Source organism: Astyanax mexicanus, chromosome 21 (assembly GCF_023375975.1).
Source record: "Astyanax mexicanus isolate ESR-SI-001 chromosome 21, AstMex3_surface, whole genome shotgun sequence".
Classification (NCBI taxonomy): domain Eukaryota; kingdom Metazoa; phylum Chordata; class Actinopteri; order Characiformes; family Acestrorhamphidae; genus Astyanax; species Astyanax mexicanus.
The window spans coordinates 11,498,352-11,518,253 of NC_064428.1; the positions used below are offsets into that span (position 1 = coordinate 11,498,352).

At 39.3% G+C, this 19,902-nt stretch overlaps 2 protein-coding genes across 2 annotated transcripts in view; both read left to right on the forward strand.

Annotated features, from left to right (window-relative positions):
* Positions 1 to 8,804, forward strand: part of LOC125785907 (receptor tyrosine-protein kinase erbB-4-like) — a 253,364-nt gene extending 244,560 nt beyond the window's left edge. Inside the window, exons 26-31 of the mRNA XM_049470118.1 lie at positions 1,312 to 1,609; positions 2,740 to 4,809; positions 4,901 to 5,164; positions 5,236 to 5,538; positions 5,639 to 5,678; positions 5,954 to 8,804. Of these exons, the coding sequence (XP_049326075.1) occupies positions 1,312 to 1,609; positions 2,740 to 3,632 (1,191 nt within the window). The 3' untranslated portion in view covers positions 3,633 to 4,809; positions 4,901 to 5,164; positions 5,236 to 5,538; positions 5,639 to 5,678; positions 5,954 to 8,804. The remainder of the gene's footprint in view (positions 1 to 1,311; positions 1,610 to 2,739; positions 4,810 to 4,900; positions 5,165 to 5,235; positions 5,539 to 5,638; positions 5,679 to 5,953) is intronic.
* A 6,315-nt stretch (positions 8,805 to 15,119) lies between these two features.
* On the forward strand, positions 15,120 to 18,071 carry LOC125785873 (protein qua-1-like). Its single transcript, XM_049470051.1, has 3 exons — positions 15,120 to 15,609; positions 17,705 to 17,816; positions 18,035 to 18,071. The coding sequence occupies exons 1-3, from the start codon at positions 15,120 to 15,122 to the stop codon at positions 18,069 to 18,071; spliced, it is 639 nt and encodes a 212-aa protein (XP_049326008.1).
* Positions 18,072 to 19,902: the final 1,831 nt, after the last annotated feature.

Here is a 19,902-nt window from a genome sequence, read left to right on the forward strand (position 1 = left end):
AATCATTAACACTGATCTTAACTGAGGCGAGTGAGATCCTGCAGTTCTTTAAATGTTTATAAGTGGTTCTGGGTTCGTTTGGGCCCTCCCGGATGAGTTGTTCATGCCCTTTTGGAGTAATTTTGTTCAGTCAGCCGGTCACTCCTGGGAAGGTTCACCAGTGTTCCATGTTTTTTCTCCATTGGTGAATATTAATAGTGAATCACTGTGGTTCTCTGGATTCCCAAAGCTTTAGAAATGACTTTATAACCTTTTCCAGACTGATAGATGAAGAGACAATGATATAATAGTGCAACTAACTACATTTATTGGAAATCTAAGTTGAATCACCAATAGTTCATGGAGGTGGGAAGCATCATTTAAACAAATTATATATTTTATATATTATATATTTACAGCTCTGGAAATGTTTGAGTAAAATGAACACTGCAGAAAATGAGAAATGGCTGAAATAAAAAAAAATATGCAGAGCTTTCAGACCTCAAATAATACAAAGAAAACAAGTTTTGTTGAGTTGAGTTCAGAAATCAATATTTGGTGGAATAACCCTGGTTGGTTTTTAATCACAGTTTTCATGCATCTTGGCATCATGTTCTCCTCCACTAGTCTTATACACTGCTTTTGGATAACTTTATGCTGCTTTACTCCTGGTGCAAAAATTCAAGTAGTTCAGTTTGGTGGTTTGATGGCTTGTGATCATCCATCTTCCTCTAGATTATATTCCAGAGGTTTTCAATTTGATAAAAGAAACTCATCATTTTTAAGTGATCTGTACATGCCTCTAAATGCTTTAAGTGCATTATTATACAGCTTTTGATGATCATCAAGGTACTATGTGTGCTATATAATGCATTATAAACACAGGATTAATAAGAAGGTTAACCTGGAAACACTTTCTATGAATTTCATCTCTATACGACTCTATAAACATACACATTACAGATTATAATGCATTCATAAGGCATCATATACGTGGTTATACATATCCAAGTATAGTGACAGACATTCATTGTGGGTCTAGATTATTAATGAGCAATATTTATACTATTTTAAAAGTGTCATTGCATTGTTTTTACATTAATTTTAGTTTTTAATTGTCTAGCTATGGTCTCTTGTATAAGTGAATGACATGTGAGCTGTTTTTTGTTTAAAAACGTTTAAAGTACTTTATAAATATTCACATGCATGTATAGAATGGCTTATGAATGCTTTATTATATGTAATGAATGTGGTTATAAAGTCTAATAGAGCCGTTCACCCCCCCCAAAAAACGTACAGCCTTTCTCTTTTTCTCTTTTTTTATGTAATCAGGGTCAGTGCTGTCATCATGAAGGGGTTTTCAGCCCTCAGGAAGTTTCTGGGCTCCATTCCCGCCTGGCCTCCTCCTCCAGCTCCACCTCAGCAGGGACCCAGCGGGGGTCTCTGGTCCCTCAGGAGGAGAAGCTCTGTAATGGGAGTCTGAAGATGCAGAGCGGCGCTGGCTTTGCGGAGGACGTTAGCGCTCAGCGCTACAGCGCCAACCCCACCGTGTTCCTGCCACAGATAACACAGAGGGGGGGCACTGATAAGGACGGATACATGGCCCCCCGCAAAGATAAAAGTTCCTCAGGTAAGGAGACCGTCGCCATCCTGTTCTCCTGCTCTAGCTGATGAGAGTATGATTGAAAAGTTATTTATTTCAGTAATTCAGTTCAAAATGTGAAACTCGTATATTATATAGATGTATTAAACACAGAGTGATCTATTTTTAGCGTTTATTTATTTTATTGTTGATGATTATGAAGCTTATAGCCAATGCAAACCCAAAAATCAGGGTCTCAGAACATTTTAATATTATATAAGACCAATTGGTACTTTTGGCAGTGTGCCAAATCCTGCTGGAAAATGAAATCTGCATCTACATAAAAGTTGTCAGTAGCAGAGGGAAGCATGAAGTGCTGTAAGATTTGGACTTGATATAACACAGTGTATCAACACCACACTGACAAAATGATGAGTAAAATTTACTTTAAAAAGGTTTCGCAATTTTCTGCATTTGCTTTTTTTAAGTAAATTTAATTTCAGATAAATTTAAGTAACTTAAGCAACTCGGTAAATTAGTGAACTGAACTACAGTCAATCCTTTCTTTTAGTAACCTTTACTTAATTTCTGCATACAATATTACCTAATTACAGTTACTTAATTAATACAATATTACTATATATAATTTTAGTAATAGTATATAATTCAATATTTACATATTCTCAAAGATTTATTTTGTAAACAGATCAAGTCTCACTGTCTCAACACATGGATGGCATGTAATACATTCTTTTTAGTATACTAAAATGCTTACAATGATGACCTGGGTCATGAAGTGGGACATATTTTTGTTTGATTTGCTATAAACCAGTGGAAGTTTATTGGAAAACCATTGGAAATGTTAAGAAATAGTGTAAAATGATCTGACTTCTGAGGTAAATTGAATGCAGCATAATAATGGCTATCTTGGAACACAGTGGAGCAGCGTGTCCAACCCCAAGTTACTCAATTATTTTTTTATTTTGAAGCAGAAAATTGTGCAGATTCAACTTAAGAAAAAAGAACAAATTAAACAATTAAATAATTATTTTTGAATCAATTGCAGCTTAAAAAAGAGGAACTGTCAGGAGACAACATGAGAGTACCATGTACTATTAGAAGTATCAAGTTGGATTATATAAAACCTGTTCATTTTTTCTTTTTCTTAATTTCTGAAGATCGACTGAATCCAGTTGAGGAGAATCCCTTCGTCACTCGACGAACAAACGGCGAAATTCACGCGCTGGACAACCCAGGTTACCACAGTACCCCTGATGGACACCCTAAGATTGACGAGCCGTATTTTAACGAACCCCTTTACCTCAACACATTCCACAACAAAGCCAACGTCAACCAAGCAGCACTGAAGAAGAATTCAGTGGGAGGAGTTTCCAGCCCACTGGAGATGGGAACTACCACAACCAGCACATCCACCAGCAGCCACGTGCCGCTCACCACCACCCAATCCATGAGAGTCCATCACCACAGCCAGGGAGCACATGTACACTTCGCAGTTCCACCAGTCCAACCTCCTCAAAGTGGACTGTTGAGTCAAAACGGCCACAGCCACGCCCACTTAGCCCAAACCATCCACACTAAACATCCCGGCAAATCCCAGCAAGGCCATCATTCTCCTCACCATTCCAGTCAGATCTGCCACCTCAACCAGCAGCTCCAACCCAGCCTCGCGGATCAGCAGGTCCACCTGGCGAAGTCCCTCGTCTCTGGTAAAAGCAGTCTCCCAGGTCACCCCGCCCACTCAGGCAGCGTATCCCAACCAGGTCCAACTGGAACCATCATGCTCAGCAAGAAGTACTGGAAGACCTTCGACAACCCCGAGTACTGGCAGCACAGCCTCCCCCTCAAAGCCTCCTCCCAGGAGAACCCTCTCAAAGACTCGTCTCAGAGCTGCAACGCTACCAGCCTCTACAAACAAACCCTCTACAAGCAGAACGGCCGCGTACGCTCCACCGTGGTCGACAACCCGGAGTACCTGTCCGAGCTGGAGGCCATGAAGCCCGGCCAAGTTCTTCCACCACCTCCATACCGGCAGAGGAACACTGTAGTCTAACATCCCGGTCTACGTATTCAACAGAGCCTGATTCTTCAACCAGCACCTTAACCCTCCATCCTTTCCTATCACACATTCACGTACGCACCGAAATGGACAAACCCAACCTGGCCAATCGGCCAGTTTTCCACTGCAGGAACAGATGGTTAATACAGCCATGCCGTACCTTTCTTCACAACTGGTTACAATTTCTTCTTCCATTTGCTAAATAATAAAATAATCCTTAAATAAACACAAATAAACCAATAAATAAAAACAAAAAGCCCAAGCAACACAGCCTCCCAACCTCCCACAAAGCAAGGAAGCAAGGAAGAGTGAGTTAGAGGAAGGTAGAGTGAAACAGAGCAAGGTAGAACAAAGTATAGCAAGGTAGAGTGAGGCTGAGATGAGGTAGAGTGAGACAGAGCGAGGCATAGTGAAGGTATATTGAGATAGAGTGAGACAGAGGTATAGAGTAAGGTGGATTAGTATAGCATGAGGGTATAGTGAGGCATAGTATTGTAGAGCAAGGTGGATGATAGAGTGATGTAGAGTAAGGTAGAGTATAATAGAGTGAGGTAGAGGGAAGTTGGAGTGTGGTGGAGTATGATAGAGTGAGGTAGAGTGAAGGTAGAGTATGATAGTGTAGGGGTAGAGTGAGGTAGGGTATAATAGAGTGAGGGTCCATTGAGGTAGAGTGAGGTAGCGCATGATAGAGTGAGGAAGAGTGAAGGTAGTGAGGTGGAGAATGGTAGATTGAAGGTAGAGTGAGGTAGAGTATGATAGAGTGAGGTAGGGTAAAGGTAGAGTGAGATGGAGTATGATAGGGTAAGATAGAGTGAAGTAGAGTATGATAGTGATGTAGAGCGAAGATGGAGTGAGGTAGAGGGAGATGCAGAGCAATATAGATTATGGAACATTACCTCCCTCTATATTCTTCTGCCTCCTTCTACCTCACCTCGATTTAAAGTATGATAGAGTGAGGGAGAGCATAATAGAGTGAGGATAGAGTGTGGTAAAGTATGGTAGAGTGAGGTAGAGTATGATAGAGTAAGAGTAGCATATGATAGAGTGAGGTAGAGCATAATGGAGTGAGGATAGAGTGTGGTACAGTATGGTAGAGTGAGGTAGAGTATGATAGAGTGAGATAGAGCATAATGGAGTGAGGATAGAGTGTGGTAGAGTATGGTAGAGTGAGGTAGAGTATGATAGAGTGAGGCAGAGTATGATAGAGTGAGATAGAGCATAATGGAGTGAGGATAGAGTGTGGTAGAGTATGGTAGAGTGAGGTAGAGCATAATGGAGTGAGGATAGAGTGTTGTAGAGTATGGTAGAGTGAGGTAGAGTATGATAGAGTGAGGTAGAGTATGATAGAGTGAGATAGAGCATAATGGAGTGAGGATAGAGTGTGGTAGAGTATGGTAGAGTGAGGTAGAGCATAATGGAGTGAGGATAGAGTGTGGTAGAGTATGATAGAGTGAGATAGAGCATAATGGAGTGAGGATAGAGTGTGGTAGAGTATGGTAGAGTGAGGTAGAGTATGATAGAGTGAGGTAGAGTATGATAGAGTGAGATAGAGCATAATGGAGTGAGGATAGAGTATGGTAGAGTATGGTAGAGTGAGGTAGAGCATAATGGAGTGAGGATAGAGTGTGGTAGAGTATGATAGAGTGAGATAGAGCATAATGGAGTGAGGATAGAGTGTGGTAGAGTATGGTAGAGTGAGGTAGAGCATAACGGAGTGAGGATAGAGTGTGGTAGAGTATGATGGAGTGAGGTAGAGTATGATAGAGTAAGGTAGAGTATAATAGAGTGAGCTAGAGAATGATAGAGTGAGATAGAGTATGATAGAGTGAGGTAGAGTATGATAAAGTGAGGTAGAGTATGATAGAGTGAGGTAGAGTATGATAGAGTGAGGTAGAGTGAGGTAGAGAATGATAGAGTGAGGTAGAGAATGATAGAGTGTGGCAGAGTATGGTGCAGTGAGGTAGAGTATGATAGAGTGAGGTAGAGTATGATAGAGTGAGGTAGAGTATGATAAAGTGAGGTAGAGTATGATAGAGTGAGGTAGAGTATGATAGAGTGAGGTAGAGTGAGGTAGAGAATGATAGAGTGTGGCAGAGTATGGTGCAGTGAGGTAGAGTATGATAGAGTGAGGTAGAGCAAAGGTGGGGTGAGTAAGAGAGAGGCAGAGTAAAGGTAGATTATGATAGATTGACGGTAGAGTATGATAAAATGAAGGTAGAGTAAGATAGAATAAGAGTAGCGTTTGATAGAGTGAGGCAGAGTGAGGTAGAGTTTGATAGAATAAAGCAGAGTGAGGTAGAATATTATAGAGTGAGGTAGATGCCCACAGTGAACACTCACACAAAATTATTTCTTATCCTGGAAATATAAAGACCCACATAGGTGCAGCAAGTGTGGAACCAATCAGTGGATCCCTATTTTTCAAAGTCCTTTCACTGATTGGCTGAGCCTGGTTTGTATGTGTTCCATACCTATGAGCATTCCAAATCTGCAAATCTCTTTCCTAACATTTCTGCACAGGAAAGCCACTAGGACCTTCAGCTCCTCAGAACCTCAAAACCATCCCACCCTGCAGTGGTGAAGAGTGGAATACCTGTTTAACTAAGTGCCTCAACACTTCATTCCAAGGATACCGTTCTCCTCCTGCCTTTTCCTGGATGTTCTGTACGTTCTGGACATTTGACTCCCGTTTTCATCACTCTGATCCATCTGGATTAAGATTTCCCTCATTTTATCCAAAAGTTTTTTATGATACAAACCATACAGCAGATGTGAACATGGTAAATGGATTATAACCCAACGTGATCCTGAAGCCACAGCAGGTACAACACTTCTTACATTTTTCAAAGACTTCAAAGATCTTGCTCGCTCACATTTTCCAAACAGGACGTTGGTATAATATGGATTTTATACTCATTTTTCACTTTCTCCTTCTCACAACACCTCCTGCATTGTAGATGCTGTGATGTACATACAGTATAAGGACTTCTGTGATGTTAAATCCACTCAGTTTTGAATATTTTTATATATACCCACACCTGGCACCTGGTTCGATTCATCCACTCTTTACTGTCGGACTTTTGCACAGATCATTTCACAGATCTGGGGTTTCATACTGGGCTGTACAACAAATCATATTTTATTGTTATCTCGATATTCTCGAGTTTTCATCATTAACACGTCAAAAAAGCTGTGATAACACCGTGTATAACAGTGAACTCAAACTGCATTACCCTCATGCATCAACAGAGGGAGCTCTTTACACTGCAGATAATGATCACGTGATGTGACGAGGCTGGAGGCAGAGTGAGGTAGACTGAGGCAGATCGAGATAGAATGAGCCACTAGTGAGAGTGAGATATAGTGATGTAGAGTTAGATAAAGTGTCTTGGAGGAAGAGTTAACTAGAGGGAGGTGGAGTACGGTAGAGTGAGTTAGCACAAGAGGAAGCGTGAGGTAAATGGAGCCACTCTGAGGTAGAGAGAGGATAGAGTGAGGTAGAGCAAGGCAGAATGAGGTAGAGTGATAGTAGATAGAGGTAACGTGTGATAGAGTGAGGCAGAGTGATTTAGAATGAGGCAGATGGAAGTAGAGAGAGGGTATCGTGAGGCAGAATGAGGTAGAGTGAGAGTAGATAGAGGTTATGTGAGGTAGAGTGAGGCAGAGTGAAGTAGACAGAGGGTATAGTGGGGCAGAGTGAGGTAGAGCAAGGCAGAATGAGGTAGAGGTAGAGTAGATAGAGGAAATGTGAGGTAGAGTAAATTACAGTGAGATAAAGTGAGGTAGAGCGAGACAGATTGAAGTAGAGTGAAAGTAAATAGTGTGGTAATGTGTGGTAGAATGAGATACAATAAGGCAGAGTGTGATAAAGCGAGGCAGAGAGAGGCAGGGTGAGGTAGAGGCAGATTTAGGTAAAGTGAGAGAAGATAGAGGTAACATGAGGTAGAGGTAGAGTGAGGTAAAGTGAAGCAGAATGAGGTCGATGGAGCCACTCTGAGGTAGAGAGAGGATAGAGTGAGGTCGGGCGAGGGTATAGTGAGCCAGAGTGATTTAACATGCAGGCAGAGGCAGAGTGAGGTAGAGCTAGGTAGAGAGAGGGTATAGTGAGGCAGAGTGAAGTGTACAGCAAGGCAGGTTGAGGTAGAGTAAGAGTAGATAGAGGTAACATGAGGTAAAGAGACTTAGAGTGAGGATAGAGAAAGGCAGAGTGAGGTAAAAATGAGGTAGAGCGATTTAGAATTGGGCAGAGTGAGGTAGAATGTGGGTATGGTGAGGCAGAGTGAGGTAGAGTAAGAGTATAGAGAGGTAATCTGAGGTAGAGCGAGTTACATTGAGATTAAGTGAGGCAGAGTGAGGCAGAGGTCCACAGTGAACCTCACGCCAAACTACTTCACATCCAGGGAGAAATGAGTGCAGCCAAAGCCAAGTGCTGAAAATATACGTTTTTAATTTGTCAGGTTTTATATTAATATCAGGATATATAACAGCGTTTTCATACATCACATATGTTTATCTGTATGGTGGTTGTAATTAATGATTATGGGTTAAATTCAGTTCACTCTGTTATTGGCAGGTTTGAGAGAGATCAGGTATTGGCCGATGTGTTATTTATATATATAATAACAATTCAATAATCAGGTGATCTCCAGTGGAGAATCTCAGTATTGTGAGTCGATGCTTTTGTTCCTGTAGATGAATTTACTCTCTGTGAGAGTGTTTCTGTTTACTGTGGAGGGAGAGATGATTTACTCCACTGATTTACAGACTGTGGGGGGATGAAACGGTTTAATATATATATATATATTTACGTATTTATGTTTATGTTGTTTTGATCACAGGGTTTTACGTACTTGCATGAACTGTATTTATCTTTTCTCATTAAATAAAAATGTGAATTGTCTGATATCATTCTAAGCCAATCAGGAACAGTGTTGGTTCAGGGGTCGACCAATCAGAATGAAGGATGCATCAAGGGTTGTTCTCGTCTAAACGAATAAGACTGTATTTGATAATGTGATGGAAAAGAACTGTTTACATTCTTTCTTCTTATTTTTATTGTTAGCATTTTATCTTTAAACTGGTTTCGCCATTTGATTTGGCTTTTTGCTGCTCGTCACTGCTGTGTCTTCTGTTTGTTGAAAATAAAGAACAAATAAAGTTATTGTTTATATAACGGTCTGACTGTGTAGATTGTTTCAAGGTGAAAAACAGATTTGAGAAGTTAATATTGCTTGAACTTCTTTCCTAAAGCTCACGAAAAACAATATTTTAAAATATTGACTTTTTGTTTTAATACAAAACTAAGGTATTAATTGAAGCATTTTGCGTAGGTAGGTTTAGCCTTATCTTAAGCTATCATGCTTTAGCTTTAGCGCTTCTGGTTTAGCTTTAGCTAACCAGATTTGGCTTTAACCCTCCAGCTATCCATAATTAGCTTTAACTTTCTAGGTTAGGCTTCAACTCCAACTATCCATATTCAGTTTTAGTTCTCCATATTTAGATTTAACTATCCATGTTCAGCTTTAGCTTTCCAGGTTTATCTTTAACTCTCAAGGTTTAGCTTTAACTTCTGCTATCCATGGTTAGCCTTAGATCTCGCGGTTTAGCTTTAACTTAAGCTATCATGTTCAGATTTAGTTCTCCACGTTAAGCTTAAGCTCTCCAGGTTTAGCTTTAACTTTAGCTATCCATGTTCAGCTTTAGCTTTCCAGGTTTAGCTTTAACTTCTGCTATCCATGTTCAGCTTTAGCTCTCCAGGTTTAGCTTTAACTTCAGCTATCAATGGTTAGCTTTAGCCTTCCAGTTTTAGCTCTAAGTTTATGTTTAGCTTTATCCCTCCAGTTTAAGCTTAAGCTCTTCAGGATTATCTTTAACTTTAGCTATCCAACTCTGCAGGTTTAGCTTTAGCTATCCAGGTTTAGCTTTAGCTCTCCATGTTTATCTTTAACTTCAGCTATTATGTTCAGCTTTAACTCTCCAGGTTTAGCTTAAGCTCTCCAGGTTTAGCTTTAGCTCTCCAGGTTTAGCTTTAACTTAAGCTATCCATGGTTAACCTTAACTCTCCATCTTCAGCTTTAGCTCTCCAGGTTTGGTTTTAGCTCACCAGGTTTAGCTTTAAATTAGGCTATTTATGTTTAGCTTTAGCTCTCCAGGTTTAGTTTTAACTTCAGCTATCCATGTTCAGCCTTAACTCTCCATGTTCAGCCTTAACTTCAGCTATTATGCTCTGCTTTAGCTCTCCAGGTTTGGCTTTAACCCTTCAGGTTTAGCTTAAACTTCATCTTTCCATCTTCAGCTTTAGCTCACCAGGTTTAGCTTTAAGTCCACAGGTTTAGCTTTAACTTCAGCTATCCATGTTTAGCTTTAGCTCTCCAGGCATGACAAAAGTCATGGGACACTTTACTAGTTCCTGTGAAATTACATGGCATGTTAATTTATTTAAAAAAAAAATGTCCAAATGTAAAAAGGATTGGACTTTTCTAGATGTTTAATAAATGTCCTTATTTTTAATAATCAGTATGTACATCAGGTCTACTGCAGACGCCAGGAAACGCTTACTAGTTAAAGACCAGGTCATGTAAGGTCTGACCTAAATTTTATTTTTAAACCTGACCTAAATTCGAGTGAGAGATATGTGGTGTCAGGTTTAGGGATGATATCATCAAAGACTCTACATTATAATTCTACATTTTTAATGATAGGAATACAAAGAGTAAAGTCTTCTTTATACCATCAGAAAATAGTGTTATCTCGTTTTTAATATTCATTATTTGTTACATAAACTTCTTTCTGCAGAAAGCAGCACGAAATCTGAGCCAAATAAAGTGCAAACAGATTTGCAACGCATACGTTTGTGCCAGAAGAGACGGGACTGGGGATCCTGCTGCGAGTGACATGATCTCATTCCCAGAATTAGAGGATGACTAAGATACCAATGACTTCTTCTGACACCAGCCAAAAATGCAACATCATCACCCGTGACTCATCCTTTACTTTAGATCTTACTGCTGTCCCGGTAGATGTAGATGCTGTTTCCTCATCTGCACTCATCTACAAACCACATACTTTGTACCAACTTAAAAAATGACTCTTTATCACACTTAAATATATATATAGTATATAGTTTTACTCAGCAGGGATGATTGAGTTAGAATCAAACAATTTGAATAAAATCAGTCAAAATATCATACAAATTATATTTGAAACTATTACATTGTTACAACTTAATTATTTTTAAAGTCTATTTTTTTTTATCAACTTTCCTCAAGTTCATTTTCTAATTTAGTACAAACTAAAATTTCTATTTGTACCATACATCATAAATCTAAACCCTACTAGATTTGGTTAAAAAATAAGGTTTTATTTTAGCGATCTATAGTTCATCGGTCAATTGCAGATCGTGCCGCTGGATTTAGGGCGTGTTGGTGTGTCTATGGTATCGTGTGGGCACAAAAAAATATACCCTGGGCCGATCAAAACACGCAAAAGGCATGAACTAATTCTCTTAATTAATTATGGGTGTGGGTAATTCTGGGCATAACATGAAACAAACCAATCGGTGTGTCAGTTTTCATTCCCTTTAAGAACCAGGTGAGCTCTGACTTTGGCATGTTCGCATCTTAACAGTGCGGCGCATTTGTGCGTCTCAGCAGAGGAAACTGACTCAACAGCAGTGTTATTTTATTCTTTATTCTGTTTATTGTTGAGTTAAAAGTCGGGTTTGCGCTCTGCAGTGCGTAGAGTTCCTGTGTTTTCCGCCGCCAATATAGAAACACGCCGTAAATATACCTGATCACATCTCACTTCCAGACCACCACGTCCATCAGTGCAGATTTATTCCTAAACTCCAGCATTATTTTAACAGCAAAAATTTTAAAAGTAAAAATAGAATAGAATGTTGGTGGTGTATAAGATAGCAATGTGCATCACGACGCGCCTTGCGAAGTGTGTGCGAAAGGACCTTAGTATGTTAATTGAATCATTTCAGTGACATAAACTGCAACACAAGATAAAATAACCTGAAATGAAGTTTTACTTTCTTGTTACAACAAGGAATATGGTAACTTGCTCATACAGCCTAAAACACTGCAGCCAGATTATTATTAATTTATTATATATAAAAATACTGTGTACCTGAATAGCTAAGAGATGGTAGTCTTATAGGGGAGTGACTACACACTGACAGTGACCCAGAGGGGTGAGGTCAAGCCCTACATGCTAATAGTGGTGCCGGCACTGCACTAAACTAAACATTAGCAAGTAAAATTATGTAATTGTAGGGCAATAAATCTATTTTTTTATCTGATAGGAGTTGGTGTCTTCCTAAGAATTGCGTGGATATAAGATTGTTTTACCTATTTTAGGAATAATGATCTTATTCAGACTTACTTAGACTTCTCTCCCTATTTTAAGTGATTTGACTCAAAATAAGCACAAAAAGTCACCAGTCAAGTTTTTCAGATTCTAGTTTACAAATGTATTACTTTGTGATTGGTCATTTTAAGAAATCTTGGCAGAATCTTTGCTTAATTTAAGCATTTATGTCTTAATTTAAATATTCACCTCTGGAAAAAAAGAGAAACCACTTAAAAATGACAAGTTTCTTTGATTGTACCAAATTGAAAACCTTTGGAATATAATCAAGATCAAACCAAGTCATCAAACCAAACTGAACTGCTTGAATTTCTGCATCAGGAGTAAAACAGCATAAAGTTATCCAAAAGCAGTGTGTAAGACTGGTGGAGGAGAACATGATGCCAAGATGCATGAAAACTGTGATTAAAAACCAACCAGGGTTATTCCACCAAATATTGATTTCTGAACTCTTAAAACTTTATGAATATGAACTTGTTGTTTTCTTTGCATTATTTGAGGTCTGAAAGCTCTGCTTTTTTTTTTTATTTCAGCTATTCAAATAAATTCAGAAAATCCTGATTTTTTCAATAAACCACCATAAAAAAACGCACTTTAAATCAACAACATGGTTGTTTAACTTTTTTTCAGTGTTTAGAATAAAAAAGACTTTAGCGTGATCATCATTCTGTGAGTTCTTCTGTTTTGAGTTTTTTTTCTGTTGTCTCAGCAGCTGATTGGTCGCTGCTGAAGCTCTCAGACTCGGTCGTGACGTGACATTTAAGAGTTAGGAGGGAAATTATATCAGTGCTCGACCCGAGAATGCGTCCCAAATATTAATCAGCTCCAGATCTCAGATAGCAGTAATTAGGTCAGAGCTGAGGGTCTGGATCTGAACTTTATGACATCATTATAAAGTTTTACTTTATTTACTGTAATTAATTCAGTATTCCAGATGTGTGCGTCCGTTCACCGGCCACCGCAGCAGATCCACCAACTTTATATTCAATTACTTTATAACCTGCAGAGGCTGAATAAAGTAAATTTATGAAATAGCTGAATCCCCCTTTTCTACCAATTTACCATCCAAAAAAATGACTATATATATGAAGGTAAAAGTTACCAGGAACAATAAAAGGATTACATTTTAAGACCGATATGGGCAGTATTTATTGTGTGGGATGTTGTAAAGGTTCCTAATGTTTCTCCTGTGATAATCCATCCCATAATATCCCCAAATATTCTCACACAGTTCCTGCAGAGGCATCAAGGGCCAACAAAATTCATAGAGGGGTCAAATATTATTTCAGCAGTCACAAAAGCAAAAAAAAAAAAAAAAAAGACAACAGCACAAACAATAAAAACAGAGTTAACTTTGTAACAAAAGTTTTACATAGAAAAATTAATATACAATCAAAATCAAAAGGAAAAAACTAATATATATCAAATATATATTTTTTGACAAATATATCTAGTTACTTTATTATTTGTTGCAGTTACTTGTAAATTACTCATGTTTGGTCTTTGTTTTGTTGATTTTTCATAAATGTTTTGTGATTTTTTGTTCGTGTGAATTTTTCTGGATTTTTGTGAATTTTTTTGGATTTTTGGTGAATTTTTGTTTTTTGTGGATTTTTCGCAATTTATTATATTTTTTTGTTTTTTTTGTTTGTGTGATTTTTTCTGGTTTTTTTTTGTGTTTTGTGAATTCTTTTGGATTTTTGTGTTTTGTAGATTTTTTTTTGTTTTTGTGGATTTTTTGTACAATTTTTGTTTTTTGTGTTTTTGTAGATTTGTCTGAATTTTTAGTACAGTTTTGTGGATTTTTGTGTTTTGTGGATTTTTCTTGAATTATTGTAAATATTTGTGGATTTTCTGTGGATTTTCTGTGGATTTTGCTGCTAAAGTCTAAACTGCTCACTGGTGAAGGTGAATCTTTTGTTTGTTTCTTTTGCTTCTGCTTCACTGTTTTGCTTATATATTTACATAATCTGAAATTTTGCTTGTATATGTGCTTTATTCCAACAGGACAATGCTCGTCCACACACTGCTGCCGTCACACTGCAGATACTACACCATCTCCAGCTGCTGCATCTCCAGATCTATCCCTGATTATAGTAAATGTGTGGGATGTGTTTCTATTGGACGCTCTATCAATACTCCTATACCCCTACCACACAATCTACTGCAGGAACTGTGTATAAAGAATATTGGAGTTATTATGGGATGGATTATCACAGGAGGAACATTAGGAACCTCTACAACTCTCTACATGCTAAGACGTCTGGCGTTTTGCATCGTTACACAAGCATTAATTATATCTGCAACTGTATAAGTTGTGAGGTGTTATCTTTTGAGTGAGGTTCAATACTGGCTCTTTATTTCTGAGAGATTTGTTTTTTGTTCATAAATATATACTGTATGTAAAAATAAACAGAACAAAAGAGATAACGTGTAAAAGCTGCTTCCTTTGATCTCAGGCAGTGTCGACTGATGAGCGATAAATAGCGGATCCTCTTTATCTCCCCGACGTGTGACCGAGAGTCACACAACCACAATCTGCAACAATAGCGTTTGTGCCGGAGCTCGGTCTGAGTTCACGCGGTGCAAACAGCCAGAAAATTAGCCCTCGCCAGCGGAACCGTCGCTTTCAGCACCGCTGCCGCAACACCACGGTTACCAACCACCGCACCACCACCATCATCACCACAGCAGCCCTCTGTGTCCTTCTAAACTGCTGCTCCAGTGTCCCTGACCTGTAATAAATGAGGGGCTGCTCACAACTGACAGCTGTGAGATCCTGGGAATTCAGAGAGAGATACAGAGAGCAAGAGAGAGAGAGAAAGAGAGATGGGGAAAGAGAGAAAAAGAAAGGAAGTAGGATAAAGAGAGAAAGGAATAGAGAACGATATGGGGACAGAGACAGAAAGAGAAAGAAAAATAGATAGAGAGAGAAGGAGAAAAGGGGATAGTGACTGAGTGACATAAAGAAAAAACAAAAAAAAAAAAACAGGTGTACACAGCTATGTGTTTTTGACCCAGAACGTATGTAAAAGGTTATGGTTAAGAAACAACATCCGTTCTCTCCTGTTAAAGGAACATAAAGCTTTCCACAGTGAGGTGAGGGTGATGGTGAAGGTGGTGGTGAAGATGATGGTGAAGATGATGGTGAAGGTGATGATGAAGTTGATTGTGAAGGTGATGGTGGATGGTGATGGTGATGGAGAAGGTGATGGTGAGGGTTATGGTCATGATGATATGGAAGGTGAAGATGATGGTGATGGTGAAGGTGATAGTGAAGGTGATGGTAAAGGTGATAGTGATGGTGATGGTAAAGGTAAAGGTAAAGGTGATGGTAAAGGTGAAGGTAATGGTAAAGGTAAAGGTGATGGTAAAGGTAAAGGTGATGGTGAAGGTAAAGTTGACTGTAAAGATGAAGGTGATGGTGAAGGTGATGGTGAAGGTAAAGGTGATGGTGAAGGTAAAGGTGAAGGTAAAGGTAAAGGTGATGGTGAAGGTGAAGGTGATGGTGAAGGTGAAGATGATGGTAAAGGTGAAGGTGATGGTAAAGCTAATGGTAAAGGTGATGGTGAAGATGATAGTGATGGTGAAGGTGAAGGTAAAGGTGATGGTGATGGTGAAGGTGATGGTAAAGGTGATGGTGATGGTGAAGGTGAAGATGATGGTAAAGGTGATGGTGATGGTGAAGGTGATGGTAAAGGTGATGGTGATGGTGAAGGTGAAGATGATGGTAAAGGTGATGGTGATGGTGATGGTGATGGTGAAGGTGATGGTAAAGGTGATGGTGATGGTTGAAGGTGATGGTGATGATGAAGGTGATGGTTTGTGTCCTCAGCTGGCCGGACATTGAGAAGCAGCCCCTGATAGACCATCATCTCCACTGCTTTATGTTTCCAGCGTCTTTCTGAGACACAGCTCTGCAAATTCATCACTGCAGAAGCTCGTAACGCAGGACTGACCTTTGACAGGCGAGAGAAAGAAACCTGTAATTCATGGCATGATTTAAGGAGACGGTGTCTCTGCTGGAGACGATGAAATAAAATTAGATATAAAACAGCAGGAGCTCGGGACTGAGAGGAGGACAGTAGATTCATACTGTCTATAAAATACCTCTCAATCAGTCGTGAATATGCTAATCGTAAATAAACATCGCCAACAATGAGACAATACGAGACTCGTCTTCAGTTTTAGCCAAGAATAAAACCAACAAGTCACTAAAACGTGAACTAAAGTCTGGCTTTATTCCACTTTAGATGTTCTATGCTATTTTTTTGGTCCAGGGTTTGAGTTTATGGGGTAAATGGAGGATTTGACCACCCTAATTAAGACTTAACTCCCTAACCCCTAAGAGTTTAATAACTGGTTGATCCTCCTTTGGCAGCAAAAAACTCAAAAACCAATCGTTTCCTGTAGCTGCAGATCAGACCTGCAGAACAGTCAGGAGGAATTCTGGATCATTCCTCTCCACTAAACTGTTTCAGATCAGCTATAATATTATGGGATATCTGGTGTGAATCGCTCGATCTCTTGAGGTCATGATGCCACAACAGCATCTCAATTGGGTCTCAATGAGGTCAGGACTCTAAAGAAGGCTCAGTATTTTCTTCTGTTGAAGCCGTTCGGTTGTTGATTTACTTCTATGTTTTGGGTCGTTGTCCTGTTGCATCATCCATCCTCTGTTGAGCTTCAGTTGTGGACAGATGGTCTTAAGCTTTCTTGTAAAATGTCTTGGTTAATTTATTTTTCCATTGATGACGGCAATCCGTCCAGACCCTGAGGCAGCAAAGCCGCCCAAAACCATGATGCTCCCTCCACCATGTTTCACAGTTGGGATGAGGTTTTGATAATGTTCCTTCCAAACAACTCAATTTTGGTTTTATCTGTCCACAGTATATTTAGCCAGTAGTGCTCTGGAACATCTAGGTTCTCTTATGCAAACTTCACACATGCAGATATGCAAATATTTCGTTTACAGCAGTGGCTTCCTCCGTGGTGTCCTCCCATGAACTCTATTCTTGCTTAATGTTTTTCTTATTGTAGTTTTGTACCAAAGATTTCTATAATTCTTCAGCTGACACTCTAGGATTCTTCCTCACCTCATTGATCATTCTGTGCTGTGCTCTTGCAGTCACCTTTACAGGACTTTACCACGCCTAGGGAGAGTAGCAGCAACAGTGCTGAACTTTCTCCATTTGTAGAGCGTCTGTCTTACCGTGGACACAAGAAAACATCAAGGCTTTTAGAGATATGTTTGCAACTCTTCAATTGTTGAACGTAGGTCTTGTGAGAGCTTGATCTTTTGTGCGAGACATGATTCACATCAAGCAGCAATGCTTCCTAAGAATAGCAAACTCAAAACTTCAATTAGCTCTTCATATACTTTCTCACTGTGAATGTTAACATGTTGTGTTCAATAAAACCATGCAAACATATAATTTGTTTGTGTGGTATTAATTTAAGCAGACTGTGTTTGTCTATTGTTGTGACTTCAGAACTATACCAAACAATCCCAAAGGGTTCACATACATATGTTTCTTGCAACTGTACTTCTGGATGCAGCTATTTTTATCGTTTTAAGCTGCATCTCCATCATTAAAGATGTAGTAGAGTGCTGCTGGTAGGGTGGATGGTTTCATTAATATATTCACAATGACATGGACACCAATTTGTTCACACTTCTTTAACACGTTCAGACGAGTCCAGCGGCCATCTGGCTGCAGCTGCAGATTACCCGCCTGGTTCTGGCTCCCCTGGGCTCGCCTTAAACACCTCCCTCTGTAATGAAGCGCTGTGGCTCCTGGCAAGGTGAACCCAGGCAGTGCTCAATGGAGGATGATGGAGAGGAGCTGGAACAGATAGGTAATACACTCCTTTCACACACTTTCAGAGAGTCCTGCTGTAGTGTGTGTGTGTGTGTGTGTGTGTGTCCCATTAGCACACTGTCCTCTGACTCCAGCAGTCAGACAGATTAATCAGACTGTCTCTAAAGATGTGTGTCCCCTCTTTTATTCTGGTGTCTTCAGGCGTCTAAAACTGGACGATGTGGGTCACCTGTATTAATAAGATCTTCAGCGGGGTCTTTAGTCGAGTCTGAACTGAACACAATATTTCTTACACTATTTTCACACTTAAAAGTCAAGATCAAAGTCCGAAATGAAGGTTCATGCGTTTCTTACGTTGTATTCTGCACACATGGGCTCTATTTTAGCTATCTGTCTGTGTGTCTTTGCTATCGTAATGACGGGAAAAGTACACATTGCATGGTTCAAAGCATGCATCCAAAAGGTATTTACTAATTTCACTTATTAATCACGTTGTGTGAAATGAACCAATCAGCGTTTCTCTATAGTAGGTGTTTCCAGTAAAGTGGCAACAGTGAATGGAAACACAAGGTAAATACTAGGTGTTTCAAATAAAGTGGCCAGTTTGTGGAAGCACAAGGAAGTATTACATTAAGTTTTTCTAATACAGAGGCCAGTGTAAGGTAAGTAGATGTTTCTAATAAAGTGGCCAGCATTAAGTAAGTAGGTGTTTTTATTAATGGGGCCAGTATGAGGTAAGTAGGTGTTTCTAATAAAGTGGCCAGCATGAGGTAAGTAGGTGTTTCTAATAAACTGGCCAGCATGAGGTAAGTAGGTATTTCTAATAAAGTGGCCAGTATGAGGAAAGTGAGTGTTTCTGATAAAGTGGCCAGTATGAGGTAAGTTGGTGTTTCTAATAAAGTGACCAGTATGAGGAAAGTAGGTGTTTCTAATAAAGTGGCCAGTATGAATAAAGTAGGTGTTTTTTAACAAAGTGGCCAGTATGAGATAAGAAGGTGTTTCTAATAAAGTGGCCAGTATGAGGTGAGCAGGTGTTTCTAATAAAGTGGCCAGTATGAGGAAAGAAGGTGTTTCTAATAAAGTGGCCAGTATGAGGTGAGCAGGTGTTTCTAATAAAGTGGCCAGTATGAGGAAAGTAGGTGTTTCTAATAAAGTGGCCAGTATGAGGAAAGTAGGTGTTTCTAACAAAGTGGCCAGTATGAGGAAAGTAGGTGTTTCTAATAAAGTGGCCAGTATGAGGAAAGTAGGTGTTTCTAATAAAGTGGCCAGTATGAGGAAAGTTGAAGTTTCTAATAAAGTGGCCAGTATGAGGAAAGTAGGTGTTTCTAATAAAGTGGCCAGTATGAGGAAAGTAGGTGTTTCTAATAAAGTGGCCAGTATGAGGAAAGTAGGTGTTTCTAATAAAGTGGCCAGTATGAGGAAAGTAGGTGTTTCTAATAAAGTGGCCAGTATGAGGAAAGTAGGTGTTTCTAATAAAGTGGCCAGTATGAGGAAAGTAGGTGTTTCTAATAAAGTGGCCAGTATGAGATAAGAAGGTGTTTCTAATAAAGTGGCCAGTATGAGGTGAGCAGGTGTTTCTAATAAAGTGGCCAGTATGAGGAAAGAAGGTGTTTCTAATAAAGTGTCTAGTATGAGGTAAGAAGGTGTTTCTAATAAAGTGGCCAGTATGAGGTGAGCAGGTGTTTCTAATAAAGTGGCCAGTATGAGGAAAGTAGGTGTTACTAATAAAGTGGCCAGTATGAGGAAAGTAGGTGTTTCTAATAAAGTGGCCAGTATGAGGAAAGTAGGTGTTTCTAATAAAGTGGCCAGTATGAGGAAAGTAGGTGTTTCTAATAAAGTGGCCAGTATGAGGAAAGTAGGTGTTTCTAACAAAGTGGCCAGTATAAGATAAATAGATGTTTCTAATAAAGTGGCCAGAATGAGATAAATAGGTGTTTCTATTAATGGGGCCAGTATGAGGTAGGAAGGTGTTTCTTATAAAGTGGCCAGTGTGAGAAAAGTAGGTGTTTCTAATAAAGTGGTCAGTATGAACAAAGTTGGTGTTTCTAATAAAGTGGCCAGTATGTGGA